The sequence below is a fragment of the Zychaea mexicana genome (genome assembly GCF_025766255.1).
Source record: "Zychaea mexicana strain RSA 1403 chromosome Unknown BDB00scaffold_26, whole genome shotgun sequence".
NCBI lineage: Eukaryota > Fungi > Mucoromycota > Mucoromycetes > Mucorales > Lichtheimiaceae > Zychaea > Zychaea mexicana.
In genome coordinates this window covers 325254-352411 of record NW_026516689.1, presented here as the reverse complement: position 1 = coordinate 352411, position 27158 = coordinate 325254, and the positions used below count along the sequence as shown (strand labels likewise).

Here is a 27158-nt window from a genome sequence, read left to right as displayed (position 1 = left end):
GTCCTTGCGAGCAAACTTATTCGTGACATTGAATCCAACAAGAAGCTATATCTGTGCTCGAATAAGGTTTCAGCGCTGTTTCTGCTGCAAGACACCACTTCATTCTTCAACAACGATTTGCTGCTGCTAAATCACAGTTGGTTCGAAGATCGATTTCTTTACCGAATACCCAATAGAAATTTTCTGCAACATTGCCAATGAGATCGCTCAAATCATGAAACTCTATTAAAGTGTTTAGATGTCAGTCCTAGGTAGAAGCAAATTGTTGGAACATCCACCTGTTTGGCACTCGATATCGCTCGACAGGTCAATGGACCAAGATTCTTCCAGGTGTTCCCGTTTTATAAGCAAATTTGTCGAACGTGTCCATTGTTCCGCATCATCTGATGTCTTCAGGGAAGAGGCATTTGGTTGTACTCCAAACAGCAAATGACAATAGGTCAATTACGGTTAGATTATGCGCAACGTTCGATCAGCGCTACCCTTGGCTACTCCTTTACTGAAAAGCTGTGATACGCTCCAAACACTGGTGCTCAACATGTCATGTACAGCTCTAGTTTGCTTGGACATGAACATCTTTCATCCGTTACCTTGAACCAACTGACTACTTTACGATACAAAACGGAGATGTCATGCCTTTTACGGACAAAATTCCTTTTATTCTACACCATTTGCTTGCTCTGAGATCGTTACACTTGCAGCACAGCCCGTGGCATATGCTCGACACTAACCCGGAGGATCGAAACGTTCGAGACAATGTATTTCTAGCCACGACAGAGCTAGGCAAGCTGACAAGCGTGTATTTCCGACGAGTTTAATGTACGCGGTCAAAGACAGTACTTGATTATGCGACAACAACAAGATGCTGAGCGAGGGGCCAATATACGCCACTTGCATTACTAAGGATGTATCGGCCTGACACGAGCTACTTTACTACCTGTGGCAGAAATCAACAGGCTTCGACATCTCACCATTGCAATTGAAAACTTTTACAGGAAACGGTTGAAGAACAAACATTTAGAGGAGTTCACGCAATGTATCGGCCAACTACCAGAGTTATCAACCCTAGAACTGCATAAATTTATACTGAACGAAAAAGATGCTCAAAATTAGTGCGTTTGAAAATCTTTTCAAAGTAGACCTTGGGTCCAGCATTGATTAAATATGCGGGGGGAAAGTTGCCGTAAGGAAGGTATTCGAAAAAGAAGTTGTATTAGATACGTAGAAATGGTATAAAAGTTTGTTGGCATTGATCGTATCATACTCACGTAAGTATCACAATGAAAATGTACATTCGTAAATTGATATTTGAAGTATGAGTATATATCAAATCCTATGTACTGTTATTGCTGCATATATTTTGGTCATCGATCTAAGGAAAGTAGTGCATTGTTTTGCTGAGTATCACAGACTTCAATTTTTCATGCGGGAACATTATATTTTCGATCACCACATCCCAAATTTAACACGGTTTTTTCCAACTGTACAAAGCTCATTTCAAAATCAATCAAGTAGCTTAATCAGCAACAATTCATCGCAATGTCGGAAAGCAATGAAGACCGCGATCAAGACCATAGAAATAACGTGCGACAACAACCGGAGAGCAGCTTCAGGTCCACACAGACAGCAGCAGTGACGGCAGCCGCAGTAACAGCAACAAGAAGGGCATCGACGTACAAACTCCTCTCCGAAGAATTATCTGAGGCCCAAGAAAGAATAAAAGCCGGCTCGCAAGATCCAAACAATTATGTTCTTGTTGGCAGACTTTTTTCATATCAAGGAAACCAGCAAGAAGCCATTTCGGTACTCGAACAAGGTTTACGCGCTGTCCCTGCAGATCATCAACTTGTAATTCAACAACAAATCGACGCTGCCAAAACACGATTGGATCGACGTATCGACTTTATAGCTCAGTGTCCATATGAGCTCGTATGCAATATCGCCATCTACATGGAGACCAAAACTGCCATACGTTGTCTATTCGTTTCTCGTTCCTGGCGCTACAAACTTTTGAGCTGTAAGGAGCTTTGGAGATACGTAACTCTCAACGGCAGCGGCAAGATGACAATGGTGCGCCAGACTCTGTTTGCCGTGTCCGAGCATATTGGCACGCTATATATTCATGCACAACCTGGAAAAATCCATCGACACCTCAATGCGCTCAAGGCGATGGCGTCGGGCAATGTCGACTTTGCAAGCCTAGAAGCACTCATTATCCAAGACAACGGTATGTAATATTGCTCGTACGTAATGATGACGTACTCTGGTGATCAGTGTGAAAGGAGTAAGAAGCGTGTATGTGTATGTTTAAGAGGGTGTATGTGTGGGTATACAGTTCACATCTGCATTTATCAAAGAAGAAAAAGAAAAGTGATAGATGGGATAAACCGGCCGTCTAAAGACCACTGTTTTTGGCAATGACAATAACGTTTCCCCTCTTATGCCGATGTCTAGGAGAGAACACCGAGGCTGACCTTCCTTTGAGAAAGTCTCTGTATAGCGCATTATCTGGCATATCTTTCACGTTGACCGAACTGGACCTAAGGTCACAATCATTCGTAGCTGTTTCACTTGGACGACTACTGTCCATTTGTCGATATCTGAAATGCATTCGCCTTAACGTTTACTCGCTTGCCGACGCATCTCATCAACTAAACGGAATTCAAAATGATAACAACAACAGTGAGCCGTTTATATTGGACACTTTAAGCATTGTCTGTCGTTGGCCCATGTCACCGTTACTGATGGAATCGTTACGACCCGTTTTTCCGTATGTACCTCACCTGCGATACTTGCTTTTGCTCTACTGCAGCAGGCACGTTTCTGGAGACGATCTATTGACCGTGCTTGGTGACAATTGTCCCAAGTTGGAAGAAATCCGGTATGGTTCGTTATATGTCCCACTTCCTTTTCATCCGGAGTCTGCCTACAACAACGAACACATGCAGGACGATGACGACGACGACCGTGGTAATGATTTGGGCACTTTTACAAAATCAACAGCAACTACGACGACTAGTATCGCAGCCAGTCAAAGACAAAGTGGACTACGCTGCATGATTGTTGATCCTATCCGCTCAGCAAGGTTCTTATCTCAGCGGTTGGCAAACGGTCGTGACACTCTGCGAAAGATGTCGCTTTCAATGGATGTCCTTAGTCGTGCAACTACAGTAGCTGATTGGCGTCCTTTCTCTTCTTTCACCATGAATCAAATGACGCATCTTCAAGTTAATAATGGCTGTCTTGGATTTTATCAGCAGCTTCCGGACATGCTGCGCTGTTTTCCTCGCCTCGAATGGCTCCATTTGGGAGCCGATCGCACGGATATGAACATACGTGAAATTTCTGTTGATGCAGAGCATGTTCAGAATCTGCTCCAAGCTTTGATGCAGCTAACCAAACTTTCAACACTACATATGGACAGTTTTTATATACTTGATCAAGACTTTTATGAGCGCTTGATGGAACATTACGTGATGGTGGCTGAAGAACAAGAAATTTCGGGGACGGGTGTTGGTCAACGCTCGTTATCTTCATCATCATCATCATCATCGGTAGCAGCTACAACTACATTATCAGCGACAGTAGCCACACCAGTCAGCAGCTTGGATGCTCTGCATATCATCGATTGCCAAGGATTTACTTGCCAAGCATTGCTACAAGCTGCAAAGATCAAAAGTCTACATTCTTTTTCTGTTGATTTGTACAAAAGCAAAGCCATACAAGAGGAGGTGGCATCTTCGGCCAATGAGCTCATACGCTTGCTAGGAAACCTTCCATTGCTGTCAGCGCTCGAACTAGGTAACATGCAGTTATCCAATGTCGGCCACCTGCTTGTGGCTATTCTACGAAGCAAGGCAAATTTGAAATCAATAGTCTTGCGAAATGTCGAAGGGTTAACACGTCAAGACATGGAATTATTGAAGAAGTATCAAACTTTATCTATCCGATAGCAATAAAGAAAGCATCATAGTGATACTGCTATTTGCACATTTTTGTTGATCCATCTGCTATTGCTACTAGACTGAGATCCATTATGGAGAATTAAGAGGCAGGAAGCGGGGTAGTCCATGCCTGGCACTTCCGAACTGTTTTTTTGTTTTTTTCTATACTCAGCTGCTGCTGGACTTTTGTCACTCGTTTCTCTACACACATTTATATAAACATGCCATTTTACGAGCTGGTGTGCATTGCGCGATCAACGCTTGCAGAGGTAAAATACACTTGAATGAAACCATTTGTGTTTCTACTTTATAAAAGGAAAGGATATTTACAATTGTAACACTCAAAATTTATTTCTCTAGAGCAATTTGAAGGATCTCGTCAAGACCTCTGCCACCCAGGTTCTGAATCGAGGTGGTGTTGTTCGAGGTTTTGACAACTGGGGTGAAAAGAAGCTTCCCCATCGTATCAAGAGACATCAAGAATATTTCACAGATGGCCAGTACGTTATCATTATTAAGTTTTTACTTTTATTAGGTTTTATTAGAGACTTGAAATGGTAGTATGGAAACTAAAAGTAATTGTTTATTTACCAGGTACTGGATCATGCACTTTGATGCCAATCCGCTGATCGTACAAGACTTGGGCAAAAAGTTATTGGTTGATTCGCGCGTTCTTCGACACACGTTCGTTAAGTTGGGTGACAAGCTCGATACTGTCATTGCTCGACCTGACAAAAGCAAATAACGTATCATGACATATTTATACATACAACACACATCGACACCAACATACAAAATGCACACACACACACACACACCAGCGAAACCTACCCTAAAAAAGTTACTCTTGTAAATAATATAGTTTCTTTAGACTGTCTTTCTTCCTTACGCATTCTCGAACAGAAAAAGTATCACGATAAAAAAAATAAGGCATGTTCCAATACTGATAAATAGTAATTGGTCGCTGTGGAAACAATGGATTGGGATAATTGGTGGATCATGATTTTATTTCTCAAAAAGTTCTCGTCGCATAATCACATCCAAGTCACTTAGTGCGGTACGAGCATGACCTCTTGTCAGTTCATCAGGGTCGGTGTCTTCGATATAACGAAGGGATCGATATGTGCGACGAAGTTCTTCCGGAGGAAATTGGTACAAGGTGTCAGAGGCAAGGCCACGGAACAGAGATAGTATCAGGACGGTGGCAGCTACATATGAATTTTGCATGTATGCGTGGATTGTCAGAGATGTGGCGTGTTATTTTCATATTCTTAATATGATTGAGTTTACCTCGCCGAATTTCAGTTTCTTCTTCAAACTCGAGAATGTTGAGTACCCAATTTGTCAGCGGTTGCATGAATCTCTCAAGTGCCATGGGAGATGTCTGACAAGCAGTACTCAAAATAGATAGTGCGGATACACGTAAATGCTTATCCACCTGTCGTCGGGCTAGCACTGTCTCGAGTGGCTTGATCAAACCACCCACTACAAAAAGATTCGGTTCCCCATATTATGAGTTTAATGCTCTACCACGGATCGCGTTACTATGACAATTTTCCAAAATCAAATGTTACCGCTTACCATATAAGCTCAATGCATCTCCAGATCGTTGTACTGTCTGCAGGAGCGCTTCACCAACCCGTAACCGGTTATCCAAACTTTCTTTCTCGTCAGCATAAGTCGCTCCCAGCTTCTCAATGATCTTGTTGCCATGGATATCCGTAAGGGCAGACAGGCCCTTGATCGCATTTAGGTAGATGTAACTGTCCTCATCCTGTATTAACCGCACAAAAATATCGAGCAGATTGTCGAGTGCTGGTCCAGAGGACACAAGTGGATCTTTAGCAAGAACTAGGTCACGTAGGATACCAATACCATGTGCACGCACGGGCAAGAGATCATCCTGTAACGCTCGCATAGCATCCAGGAACTTTTGCTCTGATTCTTCTTGGTCAGCGGTGCCTTTGCCTTTTTTGCTTCTACCAGTCATTTTCTGTGCCGAAATGTACGAGGTGATGGCCAGCAACACTTCGTGAACCGGTTCCTGGAGTTCATGGATCTTGTATGATTCGAGTTGTTTTAACGGAGCAATCGAACTTTCTAGTAGTTGGCTTGATCGTGGTGATAGCTCTTCGTTTTCTAAAAAATGAAAAACCAATAAACTATTAGTTCGTCGTCCCTTATTTTAGTTACATGAAACACAAGTAGAGAAAAAAACCGTTTTTTACCATGCATAACTGCCCGTAATAAATTGATAGACATGATTAATGACTCTAAGTCATTTTCAATGTCTTCTTCGGTGGGTATATTGTCCATGAATTGTCGATCCTCATCCGATACTATACTGGTGATATCTACTGTTGCTGTAGCACTGGATAAGTTTTTTGCGCTGTTATTGCTGTTTGTGTAATGATTTTTGGCTTCTTCAAGACGATCGGCATAGTCCGTGACGACATTGTTCGCAAATGCCAGGATCTGTTCGGGTTTCGAAAGAATTTCAGTTCCTAGCGAATCCTGCATACCCACGATCAATTGTAATATCAATAGCATCCTTAAGATAAGGACATCATTAGCAACTTAATAGTCTGATATAGCATCCTTGAACTTATAACCATTTGTCGCGAGCGCATGCGCAGAAAAAGAATACTTACAATCTTGGATCAGCAGATAATGTTTGCAGACTGGTATACTCGTTGAGCAGGAATAGAAAGAAATCGCCACAAAGATCTGGGCTGTTTGTCTTTTGGATAAATTCTATCATCACTGCTGGATCAATTGGAAGCTGATTGCCGGCCAGCGGTCGCAGTGCTTTGCTCATACGAAGAACAACACCACCCGACGGTCCTGCTGCGAAATAGGCTTGTCGCGCACCAGCTAAATCCCTCTTGGATAGCACAATCGTTTTCAGATCACGCAGAATCTCGCCCGGTGACATGATACGGAAATAAGTGACAAGGATATCTAGAACGGTCTCGCGCAGACCGGATTTGGACTTGATGGCGAAATCGTACAGATGGTAAAGCGGTACAACAGCATCATTTAAAAATGTATGGATCACAACGGGTGATGGCTCGCCACCAACCATCATTTGATGCAGGATCTTTAAGAGTTCTTGAACACCTTCTTCTGACATTGCTTCAATATCTTCGTCGTCCTCCATGTCTTCCTCGACTTGATCCCAGCTATTCGCAAGTGGTCCAGTAACGTTGTCGACAATGAGCTTCTTTGACAAACTTGTGTGTGAGGAAATCATCCGTCCAATGATGAATGTGACAACTTGACGCGTGGATAGATGTGGTTTGGGGCTACTGACACTTTCTCTCAGCAAAGTAAGGAATTGTGGTGCAATGACAGTATAATAGCTCTAAAAGAACTCCAGCGTTGGTAATTCATGAAAAAGAGTCATATCATTTTAACCATGCAAAAAAATGTACGAACCTCGACAGAAGGCATTTGCTGAGGTACAGCGAGAATGAGTTTTGAGACTTTTTCGAGCTGATCCAAGGATACTGCAACAAGCATGAAGAAGCACCCAGTTAGCTCATAACCAGCTCTCTCTCCCTCTCCCTATTGTCTACCAAACTTACCATCGTCTACATCGCCGACAGTAAACTCAATAACGGTAGCCACGCCATTAGGGCGCAAAAGTATCTTAGAGAGAAACCGACCACATATACTGCGTAGCCAGGCAGGCACTGGATGCAGTGGAGAAGTACCCAAAAGCAACATTAGAGATTCCATGCAGCGATGCACATCTGCCCTATTTTTTTATGCAAATCATTTCATCAGATACAGCTCTTCACAAAAATATAAACACAGTACGTTCCACTCCCATATCCTTTCTTAAAATCCTGACCTTTCAAATAGCCATGCAAACATACGAGCACATTTATCACGTTCAGCGCGAGTCAATACATTGTTGTATTGGGCCTGAGAAGCCAAAAACATGGATGGATCATTGGGTATATTAGCCGGTGTTAATTTGGTGTTACGAGGTTTAGGCGCAGGAGCATATGCCAATTGCAATAATCCAGCAAACAGATCTGGTAAATGACGTGACAACAAAATCGATCCCACGGTGGTATAGGTTTTGCTTGCTGGTACTTTTTGTGTCCTTGCTACCAAATCGACTAATGCACTGGTCGTTTGTAGTAGTTGAGTGATACCTTCTTTTGTAGATGCTGCTGATGATGAAGTTTTTGATTGGTCTTCCTGTGTCACTAGCTCTGGAGAAAGAGGAGGAGTGTATCAGCCATATTTGGATTTTACTGCTGATTTTCAAGCAGCAGATCTCTCTTTTCTCGGTTTTTACCATGGTTGGTGTAGCCGGATTTGACTCGTTTTGATAGTGGGACGCCAACTCCCGGTTGAAAGTATGGATACATTCCCCAAGATATGATTACTTGCAGCAGAGTATGAACAAGTCGTAGATCGCGTACGCCAATATACTCGCGTTCTGTATGTTCTTTTAAACAGACATATAACCATTCAGTATCTTTCTTCTAGTCAAAAGGAAGGGCGGATGAGGCTTTAAGAAAAATAATCCGAGGTTCTTTTTCAAGCTGACCTTGTTCGTCTTCAATAACTGACAAAAGCGATGCTTGAATCGCAACGAGTAGATCTAGGCACTTTTGTACGAATTCACGTTTTTCATTGCCTGGATCTGCTACCACTGGCGTCGCAGCGATGGTTTCTGGATCGTCGTTGTTCTTTTGTTCTTTAGAGACGGCTAATCGTAATAGTCGCAAGGAAAGCTGTTCTTCGAGTGTTTTCTTTTGTTGTGCTAGTTATGCACAATTATATATGCATATGTATATGTCCAGGAAAACCGCGTGTTGGTGTGCTTTTCATTTAAAACGTTTGCCAGAAATGAATTAAAAAAGAAGCAAAATGAACCTTGAGATTCTTCAGAGTTTTCTCGTTCAGCTGCTACTAGGATCGCTGCATCGGATAACAACTTGTTGAGATGATCTCGTTCATTGTTGTTTTCCATATTCACGAAAAAGTTCCAAGAAAAACAATAGCGAAGAGGCAGATTAAAATTGCTTTATAGGTGAAATCGGACTTCAAGTTCTGTCATTGCTAATGCTTAATGATATGATAATTTCTCTGCTTATGATTTTCTCTGTTAAATAATATATACTGAGCATGTTTTGCCAACAGTAGTAGAGATACTCTTGTTATCGTAGCAGTAACAGCAGTAACAAAGTTATAAAGTATCATCCCAAGCAAAGCATAAACAATTAATCAAACATCAAGAGAGAAATTGGAAGTAGTATCAAGTAGCAATCATGTAATATCAGCAGCGGTCATCATACAGTAATAGTCAATAGACACATCTGTGCGATGTTGTTGCACCGAAATTCTGGTAAGAGTCAAAAACGGAAACCGCCGTCCTGCTCGAACACAAAAGTGACGCGTCATTCTGTCGAAAGGCACCGGCTTCTCTTTTTCTCTTTTTTCTCTTTTATCTTCCTATGTCTGTCGCAGCAACAAAGCAAAAACATATCGAAAGTGACTCTGACAGCAAAATAATGGTCCAGGAACAGCGTCTTTCTTGGATTCCTCTAGAAGGAAATCCAGATGTAAGATATCTTCGTATCATATTATATGGCATTACTTATTCCGTTTGTAATATATTTAAAAAACACCATGTTTTCATCTCTGTATACGATATATAGGTGTGGAACAAGGTACTTCTGCGGCTGCCTACTATGTATAGTGTAAAAACATGGACAAACATCTAAGTGACCTATCATGTGTATTTCTGTAGCAATGTACAGCTTGTCCATGAAAACGGTATTGACCGAGCTTGGACATTTAACGACGTATATGGATTCGACGCAGACTTACTCGGTTTGATCCCTCGACCAGTAAAAGCCATAAATTTCTTATATCCTACAATGGCAGAAGGAAACGCACAATACGTTAAAGAGCAAGAAGCAAGGATTATAAAGGAGGACCAAACTGTTAGTCCACACGTTATGTATTTTAAACAAACCATACATAATGCATGCGGAATGATGGCACTCATCCACTCGTTGGCAAATAACAGCGACATTGTGGGTACGTATGGCAACATCTTCATTCGGTAACATCATACTAATCAATATCAAGTTCTGTACCATATGCGCATACCGCAATCCATAAAGGACCCGGTTTGTTCCGTACTTTAATTGACAAGGCGCAGCACTTGACAGTGGATGAACGAGTAGATTTACTGGAAACCAGCAATGAACTTGCATCAGTCCATGAAACCGCTGGAAGAGCTGGTGAAACACAGGTATATAGCGTACAAAGCTGCCTTGGCTTCTACAAATCATATACTCGCTTTCTATTGACGACATTGCATACATAATGCGTATAATTATAGGCACCAGCGGCCGAAGCGGAAGTTGAAGTCCATTATGCATGCTTCACAGAGATGGATGGAGATCTTTACGAGCTGGATGGTGGCAAGCCGTTTCCTATAAACCATGGGCCGTGTACCGACCTTGTGGAGGGTGAAGCAGCAAAAGTAGTAGTAGAAACAGCTGCATTGCATTGGTATGCAACCAGTCATGTGAGAGTATAACTGACAAGGTATTCGTATCAATGATGATTAGTGCGCTGCTCGTGTGATCCTTCAGATCATGGAACGCGACCCAGATCGACAAGACTACAGTGCTATGGTTTTATCCAAACCTTAAGTCTTTCAAGACAAATAAAAAAATATGATATTATAACTACTACTGCGCAGCACTGTAACTGGCCTCTTATGTCTAAAAACGGCAAACAATTTTATTGCGTATATCTGTCGCATGATGTGTTGCGCGCGCTGTTACATACTTTTTTCGCTTTTTTTACTCTGCTTCACAATCATCGCATTCTGCGCAATGGAGAATCTAACCGATTGCACACTTGGACCAAAACCAAAGCAAATGTGGATCCGTTTGGAAGGCAATCCCGAAGTAAGTTGATCGTTTCAAACCCGACACAAATAACTAAAGGAAGCCACCCACGTTTCTTGAAATGCATGTTGACACCAACACACTATGCATATTTAATAGGTTTGGAACAAGGTTTACATAGTGTTATACATAAGATTATAGCAGCGATAACAGAGCTACCCTTTTCTAGAAAACAAACCAGAAGGATGCTTACATAAACATCATGCTATATCTTCTAATTATAAAAGATGATCCATGAAAATGGTGTCGACAAGGCGTGGTGCTTCCATGACATTTATGGTATGTATCAGATCCTTTCTGTTACAGGAGCTAGTACTTACAATAACACTGTAACAGGTTTCGACGAAGAATCGCTCGGCATGATTCCACGACCTGTCACTGCTATCATTTTCTTATATCCCGTGACCGACAGCGCCAAGAAGTTCAGACAGCAAGAAAAGGTCAAGTTGACTCAACAAGGTCAAGATATCAGCCCAAAGGTCCTTTACTTCAAGCAAACGATTGGACACGCTTGTGGCATGATGGCCTTGATCCACGCCCTCGCAAACAACAAACAGGTCCTTGGTAAGTCCTTAATCCCTACTTGTATGTGTGTATACCAGGAAGTAGTACTTCTTTCTCGATCCAAAAGATTAATCTATTTTCAGGTCCGGGATTGTTTCAAGACATTGTCACCCAGGCAGAGCCTATGACAATTGAAGAACGCGCTGGACTGTTGGAGAACTGTGCGCAGTTGGCCACCGTTCACAAGAATGCGGCCATGTCCGGACAAACCGAGGTTTGCATAATGTGGAAAGAGAAAGAGACTCGTTTTTCGTTCTTCGTCATATAACTTTTGCATCATATGTGTGATATAGCCACGTTTGGATGATTCGGATCGGCACTATTTTGTAGCGTTTACGGAAGTGGATGGGAATCTCTATGAGTTGGATGGTTCCAAGGCATTCCCCATCAACCATGGACCCAGCTCGGATATCGTCAAAGTAAGTAAATCTGCACACATATACGCATACGCCAGGTCATTGACATGAAACACATCATTATAGTCCACTGCACAAATATTGCGCCAATATATCGAACGCGACTCTGCCGTTCATGATTTCAGCGCTATGGCCTTGTCAAAGTCTGACTGACTGAAAAAACAAAAGAACCAGTGGATACCACATACATTTACCATGCAGAAGAAAAACAATAATCTCAAACAAACCCAGTAGTAGTAGTAGTAGTATTTTTTAGTAATGCAAATTAAAACTCTTATATGTACATTTTACGCTTGCGAATAAAAAGGATCTTCAATACGACGATAACAGGCCAAGTACTTGTCTCCTTGATTACGTGCCACCTTTTTGCCTTCTTCTGTAGCTTCCCGTACATGGGGCACAGCTGGATCTTTTTCCTATATATTACATCAAGTTTTTTTTTTCCGCATATGAGTAAAGATAAGCTTCTTCATCGAAAAGATCACTCCAAACTTCTTTCATGAGTTATAAAAACGTACGCATTCTTCATCTGACATTCGTTCGAATAAAGGATGGTCGTCCAAATGCTTGACCATCCACTCATGTAGATCCTTTACATCCGTAATGGTGTAGAGAACACCGCCCACGCGCAAAGCATATGCATATTCAGCAAGTAGTGTAGGACTATCATGGAAAAAATGTTAGATCCGTTCCACTCTACCATTCATCCGCCGTGATATAATGTGAACATTTACCTGATAATCCGTGCCTTGTGCTTTCTTTGCTTAAAGTGTGGATCAGGAAATAAGAAGAACATCTTGCTCAACTATACCGAATACATATCCGTTAATCAATGAAATTTGTCTTTGGCTACGGTACACTAGCCCCCACCACCATTGTATTAAGTATAAAAAAAAACAAACCTGGCCCTTTTCAAAAAAGTTGGGAAGGAACTTCATGGCATTCATTCGCATGATCGATACATTCTGATAGTAACCTGGTTCTTGTACTCGCAATGCCTTGATACGTTCATAAACATAATCTTCAACTTTTGTGCGGATCTCCATACCAAGCATCAAATTATCTGGAAACTCCTTTGCCATTGAGATCAGAAGACCACCATAACCACATCCAATATCTGCAAATTCGACTTTTTTCTGCTCTTGGCCTTCTTTGGCAGGGTAGTATTCGGGATAGTGACGAGTCCAATCCATATCCTCTGGCTTTGCAGGACTAAAATACATTCAAGATATCAAAATTGTACAATAGTTTATTAACGTTCCATTTCTTGTATTTCGTTGGGGCGTTTTGTTCATAGATCGTTGATAACTTACTAGTCAAGTTGATGATCCGAGAATGGATTGGCATGAGCGCGTTGACGGTAGTACCGTTTCTATACACACATGGACAAGAAAAAAGACACGTATATGTAACAATAAATTAAGGTTGTGAGTATTCTGCTATACGAATTCCTCTTCTCGATCAATGGGACTTAATCATGCAAAGAAAACTTACTTGAGGTAATTTGACTTCTTCACTCATTTTTGGCGTTTTATGCGTTGAAGTAAGCCTGACAACCTGTGAAAGCCGAGTGTGGAGATCAAAAAAGCCAAAAAAAAATTTTGGCGCGGGGAGCGTTCGTGATGAGCCTAAGCTGATGACAAGCAATGATCAATAATAAATATTACTGTAATCTTCTCATATATATACTGAAGCGGGTGGCGGAAATGCGTGTATCGACGATCATTATCGAGCTCTGATAAAGATGCCATGGAGACGAATATATATTGTCAAAGAAACGAAAAGCGTATGGGTACAAATAGATTTAATGGATTTCTTCAACCGTAGCAAATGCAAAGGTGCTGTTGGGATATTAAAAATAAACCTGTTTCCTAGGTGAATAGCTCAAGTCGAACAATATTCCAATCATTATATTATTGAATCCTGATCAAACGACGGCAATCAGATAAAGAAGACAAGAAAACTACATATGATGCATATACCAGTCATGCTACATATAATCCTTAATTTAATGCAACGGAGTACTTTATTAGCAAAATGTAAAGCGGGCCGTTATGGCGATAAGCGGGTAGTGATGACAGTGTAGCAGCGGATCTGGATTAAGCACGCAGTAATCGAGAACATCTGATCAGATATAATTATGACGGAGAAGATTAATCAACCATTTCCATCCCCTCCCACCGCACCCCCCCTCCCACTTCCTGGCATACTTATAGTCGTACACACTATATCGGATCGGCTAGGATTGTTCCGCTAATAAAATGATCACTGCCCACCTTTTGCCGATCCAAAACACCTTATCTCTCTCCAATAATTCAACGCGCAAACACATGATTTTTTTATTTATTTTGGCGGTCCGTCCGTTCCAGTTTCTCACACGAGTCAAAGTTAACGGACCAGCTTTGTACGCCTATCCTACTAGTACATGCAAAATGTGTTAAAAATGGCACACATACTTGTCTTGATATTCATAATGCTATAGTGCTGCTGTTTTTTGCCATCGTTATATATTAACAAATAAACAGTAAGCTCTAGATATGTCACACGCACCAAAACCGCTATCGCGATGATGATGATCGATTTATAGAAAAGCAAAAGAACCCTGCTTTGAACTATTTAAATTAGATTATCCCGGAGCTTAATAGCGCAATTGATGTATGATATCGACTGCATTATAGTAAGTCAGATTAGGTTCATCCGCATTGAGTAAATGAACCATCCTCAGTTTAGTCTGGGAAGCCAGCGGCCTTATAGACCCAGAACGATGAATGAAGCAGACTTGAAGAATGTGGCATGATACGTGCATCTGGTGGTGAAGATGATTTAAGTTTCAGGAATCATAGGAAAAGCAACGACGACGGGTAGAATTCTTATGGGATAGCGAAAAAGTCGCGTATATTTTTTAAAAATAAAAGATTGATAACAGATTCTAGTCTGCTAGGTTAGGATTAACGTGTACTGTTTTTTCTACAGGTAGTAAAATTTAAAGTAAATCTAGTTAACTACTCTCTCAGTATGGTCAAGATCATGTAACCTTTTTTTTAAAATTGTCGATGTTGTGATGTTTGCTGTACCAGTATGTCTGACTCGGCCTATAACAGAACGATGAGGAGATGAACAAGGGTAGAGCGAGGAGGAGGGAGACAGCCAAGTGTTGTCCGTCGTTTTGTTGTCGTCATTAAGTGTCGACATCAACATATCAGCAATCTTTAGGAACTGTAAATCATGCAAAATCTATCGCCAGACAGCTGGTCTGGGCGTAACACCATCACACAGCTTCATCGATCAGATCCCTTTTTTATCATCCGCCTACTGTTCTCCCCCAACCCCCACTCGTTGTACGCGCGCGCCTAGTTTTTGTGTCTAATTTTGGATATAGCGTGGGGATGAGTGGGAAAGCAAAACTCGTGGTATAGAGTGGGCAGTAGCAATGCGCTAATAATTCCTGGCTATGGTTACTTACTGCCACTGATCAAAGATCAGTAAACTACTACCTATCGATTTATCAGATCTTCACACACGCTGTAAGCACGCAGTTACAGAGCGATCTGATAACTTGCTAAATCTATCACTCCCCTGCCTTCTTTATCTTATGCTGTCTATTTCATGTCTAATTTTTTTTGTTGTATAGTGATGTTGCCATTACTACTGAACAATATCATAGTAAACAAGAAATTTTGAATCCGGGGGTTTACGGCTGCTTAGTGTAACCGCAATGTCGTCAGTTTCCGTCTTTTAGAGCATCCCTAGCGGACTCGCGAAATTTCAAATCTCGAAATTTTTGCGAGCGAGTTTGTATTTTTTTGTTCCTAGCGGACTCGCCAAACCATTTGCATAATTTGAGAGTCGCAGAATTCTGAGTCCAAGCTCGCGAAATTTGTCGACTCGCGAAACTACTTGTTGATCCTGTACCTCATTTTTTAAAATAAACTCAAAAACAACAACAACTTCACAATCATCACCAAAATGCAAGAAAATCGCCCCAACACCCCACAACCACCTAACTCCCCTTTGCCTACTTCCGCTCCTACCACTACTTCGTCCTCTTCCGTGAAGGAAAAGAAGAGTATTGGAAAGGCAGGAGGTCGCGAAGGCAACCTGAACTATTCTCCAGCAGAAGATCTTCAACTGTGTAAATCATGGTTGAAGATCTCGATCAATGCCGAAACAGGGACAGACCAGGATGGTGGCCAATTCTGGCAAAAAGTTGCTACCCATTTTGCTTCGCATATCGAGGATCCCAGAGGCGAACGAACGGCCAAAGCCTTGATGAGCCGTTGGAGTCGTAACATCCAGAAAGAAGTTGCAAAGTTCTGTGGACACTACGCTCAGATTAAGGGTTTGAAACAAAGTGGCCAGAATGAACTGGGTCTGGTTAGTATTGAATAAAAAGTATAAGAAAAACATGTTAGTATACAGGGCCTGATATAAGTAACTTTCAGCGTACGCAAGCAAAGGAAGCGTATTTCAGATTCGAAAAGAAACAATTCGCATTTGAGCTTTGTTGGGAAACCCTCCGTTCTTTTGACAAGTGGAACGACAAGCTGGAAGAAATGAAGGCAAAGAAAAATACACCTGCCGACAACAATAAGAAGGGTAAAGGTAAAGCACCTGCAGTTTCCAATGTCGGTCAAGAAGGCGATAATGGTGAATCGTCGACCGCGCAATCCACCAACAAAAGACCGGATGGAAACAAAAAAGAAAAGGCTCGAACAGAGCTCAAGCGCGACTTTGATGAAGCGATGAAAAATCAAGCCGCATTTCTCGAAGAAACGAGAAAAAAGAGCAGATATTTGGAGCAGCTCGTGGCGGTAGAGAAAAGAAAAGCGAAGGACGACAGAAAAGAAAGGGATGAGAAGATCATGGCTGTCGATCCTTCACAATTGGATCCCGTCCGCCGTCAGTTCTTTGAGATCCGGCAAAAACAGATCTTAGAAAGATTGCTTGCAGGAGGAGCAGAAGATGAAGAGGATGAAGAAGACGATGGAGAAGAAGATGAGAAGTTTGAAGAAGAGAACGAAGAAGTTGAAGAAGTAGAAGCAGTAGAACCATCAGGGGATGAACATGATGTAGTTGAGTAGGATTGAGATGAAGATAAGAGTTTTTTAAATCAAGAAAAAGTATCCATCATTTGACTTTACCATACGATTTCCACAAATGTACAACAAGATCATCTTGTAGTTGTTGATGCTTCTGAGTATCGCGGATTTCTTGATATCGACTAAGATACTGTTTGAAAACAGCGTCATCACCGGGCACTGTAGCTAATGTTGTTGCTGCAACCTCTTCTGGATTCACATCAATACCATCTGAATCAGAAGTGCTGACTCGAACTCGCTTTCTGTTTTTGTTGCGGCGTGCTTTTTCTCGGCGAGTTGCTTCATCATCGTAGTCATAGTCAACTTCTGTACCGCGTTCATCCTCAATGGTCATGTTATGGAGAATGATGCAAGCGTTAATAATTTTGGTGAGAGTTGCAATATTCCAATGACGTGCTGGCTGCTGGATGATGTGGTATCGAGCTTTTAGAACACCAAACGCGCGCTCAACATCTTTGCGCACGCTTTCTTGCATCGTGTTGAAATGCTACAAAAGAATAAATGATTATTATATTGGCGTTACAAAACAAATAGTTTAATATACCTGTTCTTGAAGGTTTTCAGGCATCTTGATGGATTGCACCAATGTTGCCCATTTGGGATATATCCCATCAGCAAGATAATACCCTATCGTATACTCGTTTTCGTTGATGCGGTATGCTACCGGTGGTGTACGTCCAGCAGCAAGATCCAAAAACAAAGGCGAGCGATCCAAAACATTGATATCATTGAGGCTTCCTGGAAGCCCAAAATAAGCATGCCATATCCATAGGTCAAAGTCTGCTACTGCCTCCAAGATCACTGTTGCTTCTCCTTCCTTGCCCCTGTACATTCCATGCCACGCTTTGGGACAATTCTTCCAAATCCAATGGGTACAATCCACCGAGCCTAGCATTCCAGGGAAGCCGCGTGCTTCTCCTTGAGCCAATAGTCTTGCCATGTCTGATTCATTTGGTGTACGTAAATACGTTTCACCGAAAACATCGATGACTGCTTGACAAAAACGGAGCAGGCATTGACGAGCAGTCTCTTCGCCAATACGCAGGTAATCGTCCACTGCATCAGCAGGCACACCATAGGCAAGTTGCCTCATTGCTGCAGTTGCTTTCGCGATGGCCGAGAACCCAAGCTTCCCAGCAGCATCCTTCTTTTGAACGAAGTAATCGTCTTCTTTACCAATGGCATCGACGATTTTTAGGAAAAGTGGACGGAACATCCGAAAACGACGGCGAAATTCTTCTGGACCATGAAGTGGAACTTCGTCGAAATAGTCACGTTGAAGCAACATTTGTCCCAATTCGCGTCTTCTCTCTTTGTACTTTCGCCCAAAGACTGATCCACGTTTCAAGGTACCTCCTTCCTCAATCTCCTTTCTCAAAGCTTCCATTGCTCGGTGATGGAGTTCAAGCCAGAGTAGCTCATCGGCATCAACATCAGAAAATATTTGGGCAAGTTCGCGAGTGGTTGGCATTTTTATAAAAAGAGAGTTTGAGGAAGTGAAATCTTTCGCGAGTCCGCTGGGGATCTACAGCAATAGCGAAATTTCGAGACCGAAAGCTTGCTCAAATTTCGCGATATTTTTTGCGATACCGCTGGGGATGCTCTTAGTGTATTAAATAAAAATCAAATACATAGATGGCGTGTTTTGTTACAACAACAAATATATTACGTACACTATGTAAAAACTGAAGCGCTAAATGACGACGATCACGTACGAAGTGAGTAGTGATGGTGAGTGGATACATACGTAGTAGTGCTGTTGTCGTGGGGTCGAGAATCTTGAAAAAATTAAGTGAGATCTTTTATCAGATCTGGGTCAAAATAGTATGTGTCAGTGTAACCACCTGGTCAAAAAATCAACAGCAATCATAGAATCAACGCAGAGCGATCTGATAAAAATTGACATGGAAGGGCTTTTCTTGCCCTATCCCACGTTTTTATTTCTCTCGGATCGTGGCTCACATGGTGGATTGAGTGAGCCAAGACACAAACGAAAAAGGGGATAAACCATATTCAAAACGTTTCGACCCCGCACACACTGCACATAAACAAAAGACTCTATACGTGATATCCAATATGTGAGGTGTATTTTCTTTGTTCCTTTGGTTGTCTTTTTACTTTTATGGCTTACTTGCCCTCGCTTTTTACATTTTACAATGACACAAACTGTATGTTACATATGCGGGGAAATCATACTAATGAGAGCTGCGGCTACTGTAAACCTGGCTTGTTCGCTAAATAGCGTATGCTTACAGGAGAGATCGTTAATCCACTTCAATATCATACAGGACAGTATAAGGGTCGTGTGTCGCAGATTATGTATAGTGTGGTGCGTATTATATACGATGAGACAGTAGAACTGTACGAGACCGATAGAGCGCCTTGGCGGCGGCGAACAGACGCTTTAGCAGCATCCACACGGAAGTGATGTGTCGGGGTCCGTTGGGGGGAGGTGGGTGAGGTTTGCATTAAATGTACAATATTATTATCAGATGGCCTTGTTTTTAAATAAAACAAAATCCTGCAGCATAGCAACACAATCATGCACTATGCACACTGCTCTTATTATTATTATTATTATTTTCATTACTATGACGATGCTACATCTACTATCCTGTATATACCGTGTCCTTAAAGTGCAGAGCGCGTTACCATGTAGAGGCGCGTCGTGGAAGCTATGTGTGAATCAGATAATGGTATATAAGCGTTATCAGCTGATGATAGATATGTGGATTTTTATATACATGGCAGTATATAGTAACTCGTTGAAAGATCTTTGTTACGCAAATGTAGGCTTTTTTCGGGGGACAGTCAAAGTGGAGAGCAGCAGCAGCAGCAGCAGCAGCGGGCAATCTGATAAAGGCTAATTTATTCGTTAAGCTGGGAAACATTCCGAAATAGATGGGGGGTGCAGACGGCTCTGTTCATCGATCAGATATGGTGCCCCACCCCACCCCCACCCCCTCTCACCGCGGCTCTGATTGGCCCATCCCAAGGTCCCACCCTTTCTTGCCCTACGTTGCAGCAGAAAGGGGGAGCGAGAGAAACAAAGAAAGACATCAGATAGTGAATCCCGGAGACAACACATGAGATGCTCCACACATATAAAAACCTGGCCATCACCCACGTCCATCATCTTCTTTCTCTTTCTTACTTCAACCAGCACACACTTCTTCATTCTCCTTCTCTACACCACAAAAATGCATATGTCTTGTCCCAGCTACACCTCCTCCTCTTCTTCTTCCACCTCTTCTTCTTCTTCTTCATCCTCATCATCTTCATCCAAATCACACAACAACCGTCGCAACCATCGACGACAACGCCACAACAACAACCGACGCTCATCATCATCCTCTTTTTCTTCATCATCATCTTCATCATCATTTTCATCTTTTGCATCCAACAAGCATCACAAGCAGCAGCAGCAACAGCCTGATCAAAACTGGGACAAGAACGATTTGCTGACCAAGGCTTCGTCTGCTCGCGCTCATCATACCATGAACCACAATGATGATAATGAGGATCCACAACACCAACAATCTATTTCAATGCATATGGAGGGACTTCTTCCAACACCTCCTCCTTCGCCCCTCACAGCACCGCAACAACTCACTTCCTGCGATGAGGCGCGCGTTGCCGAGGAGAGGCTACTCGCTGCAAAGCGGGACGGTAACCTCAAGGCCGTCATGGCCGAATTCACTGCAGTCAAACGACAAGGCTATGTTCTTTCAGAGCAGGCATACAACATTGTTCTTGAGGCGCACGCGTGTTTGCGTCGTGAAGGATCGCCGCTGACACAAATGCTTCAAGGTACGTGTAGAATCCTAAACTATAACTCTATTTAAACATACGAGGACCAGGAGTGAGCTCACTAAAAGACCATTCTGACATAATTGATATTAGTGTACGAGGATATGGCCAAGGCCAACACAGTGCGCGCAACCGGCAACACATTCTCACTCCTCATCCGTGCGCTATGCAAACGCGATATCGAAGTGCAAAAGACCGTCGCCATGCTGCGTCGACAATCCGATCGTGCCGGCAATGACAAGCAACACCACAACGACATTGCTGCTTTGCAGTTGGAAGGCAATGCCGACAAGGCGTTGGCCCTGTTCAACACTGCGCTCAAAGAAAACTGTGTGGAGGAGCTCCAGGTGGACGTATTCAACCAGCTGCTGCGAGTGTTTTCACACCACGGTGACAAGGAGAGCGCACTGCGGGTCTACAACCACATGACCGACAGTATGCCCAAGACCAGCGTCACTTTTGCAGCCCTTGTGAATTTGTTTGGCCGTGCTGGCGATATCGACGCTGCGCGGGACTACTTTGCCGAGTTCAAAGTGTCGAATGCACCTTGCTGCCACGTGTACAGCGCCATGGTCGATGCTTACCTCAAGTGCGGCCTCATTGACGATGCGTTGCGCGTAGTGCGTCACGACATGCCTGCCGACGACGTCAAGGTCACCACCATTCCTTACAACGCCATCATTCGTCACTATTGCGCTCGCGGCGAAATGGATCTTGCCAAGCAGCTGTTGGCTACCATGACGGTGCATCCAGACTCAAGCAGCTATGGCCCCATCCTGTCTGCCTATTGCCAGAAGAAGGACGCATTTGCCAAGGCCACGGAGATCTACAATGCCTTGATCAAGACCGATCTGAGCAAGGCGTACGGTAACCTGGCCAACTATGCACTGTTGTGTTTGAAGAACGACCGATCCGACAAGGCGCTGGAAGTCATTGAGGATATGCGCATGGCTGGTTTGGAACCCGACGCCGTCCTTTCGGAGCGTGTGGTGACGTACTTTGTGCACAAGAACCAAGTCCCCGAAGCCATTGGTGCTCTCCAAACCGTCTTGGAAGCCATGTCGTCGCGCTCGTTGCAAAAGGCTTCCTCCCGCTTGATTCATGCCGCTACTCAAACCGTCGACTGTGTCGTCAAGACTTGCCACGGTCGTTTCGCTCCTATTTTTGCAGTGGTGCGCGCCATTTCCGCCTCCTTGTCTTCCATTCCCGTGTGCCTGGCTCGCCCGCTCACTGAAAGCTACCGCGCCAACCCCGCTGAGCGTGCCTGCGTATCCAGCCCGCGCGATTTCCACATTCTGTACGAAGCTGCCCTTGCCTTGGCTCACGACGAGCTACCATTTGCTGAATTCGTTCTGGACTTGGTGAGTACGATGCGGATCTCGGATAATGGCTTGGTGCTCTCCCAGGATATTGTGCTGCGTGTTTTATCGCGCTTGCAGTTGGCTGGCGATTGGGAAGCTGCTGCAGAGTGGAAGGCCGCTTTCGATCCTCATTCATTGTCGATGGCCCTTTCTCCTCAAGACGAAGCCAAGGTAGCTTCTTCTTCTTCTTCAAATGCTTCTGCCGCTGATGCGTTGTCTAAGGATGTGATGCGTGCTGTGGTGCGTGGTGAAATTGGCGATGCAGTGTCGATTTTGCGCGAGCAAGTTGTCTTGGCCGGTCAGGTCCCTTCGCCAGAACCGATCCGTGACGCCATTGCCCTGGCTGGCAAACAAGGCCATTTGGAACATGCCCAGCAAATGTACACATTGAGTGTCCAGGCCTTCCAGGAACATCTCGAGTCGCAACGTGCGCAGCGCGCCGTGTACATGGCTACCAACAGCATTCTGATCGGCTATGCACAACAAGGCAACATGGTGCAGGCTAAGCAGTACTATGACCAGATCAAGAAAATGGGCCAGTATCCCGACGGTAATGCCTATGCCAGTCTTTTGCTTGGCACTGCCCAAAGCGCAGCCACTACCGACGAGGCCACAGATGCATTGATCATCTACGACGAAGCCAAGCGCCACCATGTCAAGCCCACTACGTTCTTTTACAACGTGGTCATTTCCAAGCTCGCCAAGGCACGCAAGTTGGAGCCCGCCCTTCGTCTGTTCGATGAAATGCAGCGCTTGTTCAAGTTGACGCCCAATGCTATCACTTATGGTGCCGTGATTTCTGCTTGTGTCCGCGCTGGTTCTGAAGCCCATGCCGTCCGCCTGTTTGACGAAATGCTCAAGTTGCAGCGCCAGGAGCCCCGCATCGGTCCATTCAACAACATGATCCAGTTCTATGTCCGTCAGCAGCCCAACCGCGAGCGCGCCCTCGCCTATTTCGAAGAGATGCGTCGTCGCCAGATCTCTCCTTCGGCCCATACCTACAAGTTGTTGATGGAAGCTTACTGCATGATGGCACCCTATGACATGGAAACGGCCCACCGGCTGCTCAAGGATATGCAAGAAAAGGACAACATGCGCCCACAGCCGACACACTATGCCACTTTGATCTATGCCTATGGTACTATCCAGAACAACGTTGAGGCTGCCCAAAAGGTGTTTGATCAAGTCGCCGCCATGGTCGTCAAGAAACAAGCTCATCATCGCCGCGCTAATATCACAGGTGATGAAGAAGTTGTCTACCAGGCCATGTTGGATACCTTGATTCGCAACAACCAGCTCGACCGCGCCGAAACGGTCTATGAGCAAATGTGTCGTCAAATCAGCAAGAGTAGCTCCCCTTACATTGAGAACTTGCTGTTGCGTGGCTATGGACAAAAGGGCATGGTGAACAAGGCTGAGGCGCTATTTGAACGCATGTCTGACGACAAGGCCAGCCCCGCAGGCGTGGTGGTCCGTGAACCTAGTACCTATGAAGCCATGGTCCGTGCCTATGTCGACAACAGCATGGTTGGCAAGGCCAAGTCTATCCTGGATCGCATGGTTCGTCGGCAGTTCCCTGAAAAAGTCGTTGCATCGGTTGCCTCGTTGATTTTCGATTAATTTAATTTCCATATATCCGCTTATCACACATATCCACACGCACACTCACTCTTATCTAACGCCTGTCTTTTACATCACTTGCAGTATTCCCTTCTTTGCTCTTTCGTTCACAGCTCCATTCATGTATATAATTGCCGCTCCATATCATACACTCTCCTTACCACTTATAGTTCTCTCTCGTTTACAAAATTAATAATGAATAAATGTACATATGCAATTTAAATAAGGCAAATACAGTACATGTGTTTGTGCACTACTTGAGTGTCAGTGGCTGAACGTGGTACATACAATCTTTGCTCTTTGACGTACGCCTTCAGGCAGAACGATGTATATATACAATACACTGGATGTACGTAATGTCATCGGGTTGCATTGTATACGCACGCAGTGTATATGCCCAGAGTCAATCCGCTTATGTTTCCCCCCGGCAGTACCACGGTGAAATTAATAGGGCACCAGGTATAAAAACAACTCCAACGCCAACCAAATAAGATGTAATTAGATTAATAATTATATAAAATCAAGGGGAGGCATTAGCTTCTTTTCATTGAAACCCATGTCACCTCTTTTCATACTGGTTTTTTGCCTCCCCATCCTTTTCAAAAATTAAAAATAACAGTGTGTGCGTGTGTGTATGTGCGTGCATATATGTAATAGAAAGGAGGAAAGCGGAAAGAGATGTCGTACGTTTTTAATGGTTGTCGCGTGAGCTTGTATATATATATATATATATATGTGTGTGTGTGTGTGTGTGTGTGTGTGTGTGTATTCGTATATGTATGTGTTTATATGCGTATTTTTTGTGTTGTTGTTGTTGTTGCTATACTGGTAATCGGTCTACTGCATCTTCTCGTGGTGACGATCGTAATACGCTGTCGAGAGACGTCCGTAATCCAACATCCACAACAAGATCGTTTCGGTAAAATGGATCCTCTTCGTCGTCGTTAGGTATGGTAGATGGTAACATGAGTGTCAGGCTTTCAGCACCGAGTGCAGACACCAGGGGTGCTGGGACGGGTAAGGTGGTGACAGTGCCGTTCTCGGGTAGTTGGGATGATAGACTGGATGTTATAAAGATACGTATTACTTGTAATATGTAAATGATCATATCCAGCATAATCACTCGTAAAGAACTTGAATGGTATTCTATACACCCACACATAACAGATGCGGTCAACTTCAAGCTTTTTTTTTGTTCTGTCGATAGTATAAATATTATATCTGCTGTCAACAGATAATTTTAGCTTACGATTGCCGACAAAGTCGATAAGAATACCGGGCTGGCCTGGCTCCGTTGTTGCATGAATAAGAATGCAAATGCCCAGTTCAGCTGTTGCTACACCTGTTGCCGTACGTAATGTCCGTGAATGTGCTCGTGGTGATAATAAAGGCTAAATGTTGGAATCAAAGATGCTTAGTTTCATCTTGTGGTTTACAAAAGGCATTGTTGGCGTCGCAGCTGTCGCCACCACCAACTAGCGAACACGAGCAGTTTTCATCCTTTACCAGTTGGAGGAATATGCGGAAAATCAGGACAAGGAGACTGGCATCGAGGAAATAGGTATATACAAAATGACAATAGAGTAGAGAGTCCAAGGATTGAATCACATCGAGCTTGCCATGGATGCTCATTACTTGGCTTGTCTTTATGTGCAAAGAGAGAGTGTGTGACCCCCAGGACGACGCCGCTCTGTGTGTGTTGAGGGATTTTACTTTTTTGGTATAGACCCTGTTCCCAAAAGAGAAAGGAGCGACAACTTTGTAGGAAACATTGGATATATACTTACCGTAAAAAATGATTGATATGCTGTCTCTTGGCACGATTCTGATAGCATCATAATCTCCATGGCAACCGCCAGATCTGAATTTATTTTTGATCAACAAACGCTTTTTGCATGAATACGTTAGTTTGCTATGGTTTATCTTTTTTTCTGTGGTGCAAGATATGTGCGTGAATAGTAGTGTACAAGTGAGGAAGAGTAGGAATAAAAAGTAAGACGAAGAGAGGGAGGCATACATAGATATTGAGGTGCTATAGAGGATCATTGCATGGAATAGAAAAAGACGTCTATATTTATGTGAATTGCGGGTGCTATCGTTGTGCGTGTAGTAACTGTATATAATATGTAGCGTGTGTTGAGCGTGTGTCCGGACAAAAGAATAGAGAGCCTGGTGAAGTACGTGAGAGTGGTAGAGAGATGACGGTGACGGTGACGGTGGCTATTAATTATGTTGATGAAGAAACCGCTGTGGTTGTTGCTGTCGTTGCGGTTGCTGCTGGTTGATACGTCGAGAGAAACCATTTGAAATATTCGTACACACTCCAGCTGATTGCTGTACTCGGCATGTGAGTCAACACACGCGGCTTGAATCCACGAAAGAAACCGGTTGCACCATGACGTTCAGCAATGAGCTTAGCTCCTTCCCAAAAGCCAGAGCAATGCCGTATCCGTGGATCTGTTGCATTACCGCGCGTCTGCAGTAGCGTTTTTATAACATCGAGTGGGGTCGTGATGGAGGACGCGACAGCGCCAGCGAGCGCGCCAGCCATCATGTGAGATTTGGGATCATAGGTGTTGCTAGGATTGAGCAGACTACTTGCGTAGTCGTACATGGCAAACTGGAGGGATTGAAAGGGGACAGACATGGATAAGGTGGTCGGAAGTGAAATGTAAAAGGCTGCCCAGCCTTCGGCCGCATAGATTTTGCGCGCGCATTCACGGACACTTCGGTACGACGCCAATTGCATTCGTTGTTTGACCACTGGGTGGGAAAATTAGAAAATACGAGGTTGTCAAAAATAATTTAGGGTTGTCAATGTTGTTATATCTAAAAGGCATTACCATCGAACGGCGTCATTAATGCATCGTGTGCAAACGTTGCACATGCTCCGGCCGCACCCGAAGCAACGAGATCGTGCGTCGAAGTGGCAAATCGTGCTCGACAGTATTCGAACGTCGCGAAATGTAAAGCATGGGCTGGTCCTGCTCCCATAACAACAGAATAAACGCCTCGCCACGTATTTCGTAGTGTCACTGCTGTTGCTTTGTGTAGTACTTGGACGCGTGTCTATATTGGAAATCAAAGTATGGGCATTGTGCTTGCTTACAAATCTTGGAAAAACTTTCTTTTTTTTATACCTTGTATGCGTCAATGGGATACATTAAACAATGTTCGCCGATACCGGCAAACGCGCCGGCAATGGCGTTTTGTGCCATGCTCGCATTGGACCCAAGGGATTCATATTGATCCTCGCCAATGTCCATTCGAAAATAAAGAGTAGAGAAAGGAAAAGAGCACAAAGAACAAGCCACGGGTGGTGTGTGTGTGTGTGTGTGTGTGTGTTGTGTGCAAGCTGAGCGTACCGTCTGATGTGCGTGTGTGGGTAAAAAGG

The 27158-nt window shown here is 43.6% G+C and overlaps 12 protein-coding genes across 12 annotated transcripts; 7 read left to right on the top strand and 5 right to left on the bottom strand.

The window, feature by feature from the left end:
* Positions 1-1539: 1539 nt before the first annotated feature.
* On the top strand, positions 1540-2235 carry BDB00DRAFT_787030 (uncharacterized protein; the record flags this gene model as incomplete). Its single annotated transcript, XM_053120660.1, has 1 exon — positions 1540-2235. One exon carries the CDS (start codon positions 1540-1542, stop codon positions 2233-2235), a length of 696 nt encoding a protein of 231 aa, XP_052980948.1.
* Positions 2205-2468, top strand: BDB00DRAFT_817838 (uncharacterized protein). The gene has a single exon (XM_053123100.1). It carries the CDS (start codon positions 2251-2253, stop codon positions 2419-2421), a length of 171 nt encoding a protein of 56 aa, XP_052980947.1. The 5' UTR covers positions 2205-2250; the 3' UTR covers positions 2422-2468.
* A 1622-nt stretch (positions 2469-4090) lies between these two features.
* On the top strand, positions 4091-4840 carry BDB00DRAFT_301432 (30S ribosomal protein S6). The gene is made up of 3 exons (XM_053116844.1): positions 4091-4213; positions 4305-4444; positions 4539-4840. The coding sequence occupies exons 1-3, from the start codon at positions 4166-4168 to the stop codon at positions 4687-4689; spliced, it is 339 nt and encodes a 112-aa protein (XP_052980946.1). The 5' UTR covers positions 4091-4165; the 3' UTR covers positions 4690-4840.
* Positions 4841-4858: 18 nt separating this feature from the next.
* Positions 4859-5457, bottom strand: BDB00DRAFT_301428 (uncharacterized protein). Its single transcript, XM_053116843.1, has 2 exons — positions 5235-5457; positions 4859-5152 (listed from the first exon to the last, which is right to left on the bottom strand). The coding sequence occupies exons 1-2, from the start codon at positions 5317-5319 to the stop codon at positions 4950-4952; spliced, it is 288 nt and encodes a 95-aa protein (XP_052980945.1). The 5' UTR covers positions 5320-5457; the 3' UTR covers positions 4859-4949.
* A 1-nt stretch (position 5458) lies between these two features.
* On the bottom strand, positions 5459-8963 carry BDB00DRAFT_301422 (uncharacterized protein). Its single transcript, XM_053116842.1, has 9 exons — positions 8841-8963; positions 8512-8727; positions 8257-8409; positions 7801-8170; positions 7532-7704; positions 7383-7453; positions 6596-7308; positions 6173-6495; positions 5459-6083 (listed from the first exon to the last, which is right to left on the bottom strand). The coding sequence occupies exons 1-9, from the start codon at positions 8935-8937 to the stop codon at positions 5515-5517; spliced, it is 2685 nt and encodes an 894-aa protein (XP_052980944.1). The 5' UTR covers positions 8938-8963; the 3' UTR covers positions 5459-5514.
* A 428-nt stretch (positions 8964-9391) lies between these two features.
* On the top strand, positions 9392-10670 carry BDB00DRAFT_817824 (peptidase C12, ubiquitin carboxyl-terminal hydrolase). Its single transcript, XM_053123099.1, has 5 exons — positions 9392-9529; positions 9626-9637; positions 9718-10010; positions 10097-10227; positions 10318-10670. Coding segments are annotated over exons 1-5 (639 nt in total). The 5' UTR covers positions 9392-9527; the 3' UTR covers positions 10519-10670.
* Positions 10671-10819: 149 nt separating this feature from the next.
* On the top strand, positions 10820-12027 carry BDB00DRAFT_871229 (ubiquitin carboxyl-terminal hydrolase; the record flags this gene model as incomplete). The annotated part of the gene is made up of 7 exons (XM_053126808.1): positions 10820-10894; positions 10994-11005; positions 11122-11173; positions 11231-11458; positions 11542-11672; positions 11752-11877; positions 11941-12027. 7 exons carry the CDS (start codon positions 10820-10822, stop codon positions 12025-12027), a joined length of 711 nt encoding a protein of 236 aa, XP_052980942.1.
* Positions 12028-12141: 114 nt separating this feature from the next.
* On the bottom strand, positions 12142-13618 carry BDB00DRAFT_938206 (guanine-N(7)--methyltransferase-like protein). Its single transcript, XM_053129274.1, has 7 exons — positions 13564-13618; positions 13369-13507; positions 13188-13246; positions 12777-13086; positions 12609-12679; positions 12393-12537; positions 12142-12290 (listed from the first exon to the last, which is right to left on the bottom strand). Exons 2-7 carry the CDS (start codon positions 13393-13395, stop codon positions 12162-12164), a joined length of 741 nt encoding a protein of 246 aa, XP_052980941.1. The 5' UTR covers positions 13396-13507; positions 13564-13618; the 3' UTR covers positions 12142-12161.
* A 2136-nt stretch (positions 13619-15754) lies between these two features.
* Positions 15755-16964, top strand: BDB00DRAFT_817809 (No apical meristem-associated C-terminal domain-containing protein; the record flags this gene model as incomplete). Its single annotated transcript, XM_053123098.1, has 5 exons — positions 15755-15838; positions 15863-16202; positions 16235-16281; positions 16346-16907; positions 16956-16964. The coding sequence occupies exons 3-5, from the start codon at positions 16235-16237 to the stop codon at positions 16959-16961; spliced, it is 615 nt and encodes a 204-aa protein (XP_052980940.1). The 5' UTR covers positions 15755-15838; positions 15863-16202.
* A 3563-nt stretch (positions 16965-20527) lies between these two features.
* On the top strand, positions 20528-23764 carry BDB00DRAFT_761453 (uncharacterized protein; the record flags this gene model as incomplete). Its single annotated transcript, XM_053119266.1, has 2 exons — positions 20528-20783; positions 20877-23764. 2 exons carry the CDS (start codon positions 20528-20530, stop codon positions 23762-23764), a joined length of 3144 nt encoding a protein of 1047 aa, XP_052980939.1.
* A 766-nt stretch (positions 23765-24530) lies between these two features.
* On the bottom strand, positions 24531-25624 carry BDB00DRAFT_817804 (uncharacterized protein). The gene is made up of 3 exons (XM_053123097.1): positions 25271-25624; positions 25014-25155; positions 24531-24910 (listed from the first exon to the last, which is right to left on the bottom strand). Exons 1-3 carry the CDS (start codon positions 25394-25396, stop codon positions 24585-24587), a joined length of 594 nt encoding a protein of 197 aa, XP_052980938.1. The 5' UTR covers positions 25397-25624; the 3' UTR covers positions 24531-24584.
* Positions 25625-27106, bottom strand: BDB00DRAFT_928102 (mitochondrial carrier domain-containing protein). The gene is made up of 3 exons (XM_053128912.1): positions 26905-27106; positions 26608-26833; positions 25625-26527 (listed from the first exon to the last, which is right to left on the bottom strand). Exons 1-3 carry the CDS (start codon positions 27028-27030, stop codon positions 25992-25994), a joined length of 888 nt encoding a protein of 295 aa, XP_052980937.1. The 5' UTR covers positions 27031-27106; the 3' UTR covers positions 25625-25991.
* Positions 27107-27158: the final 52 nt, after the last annotated feature.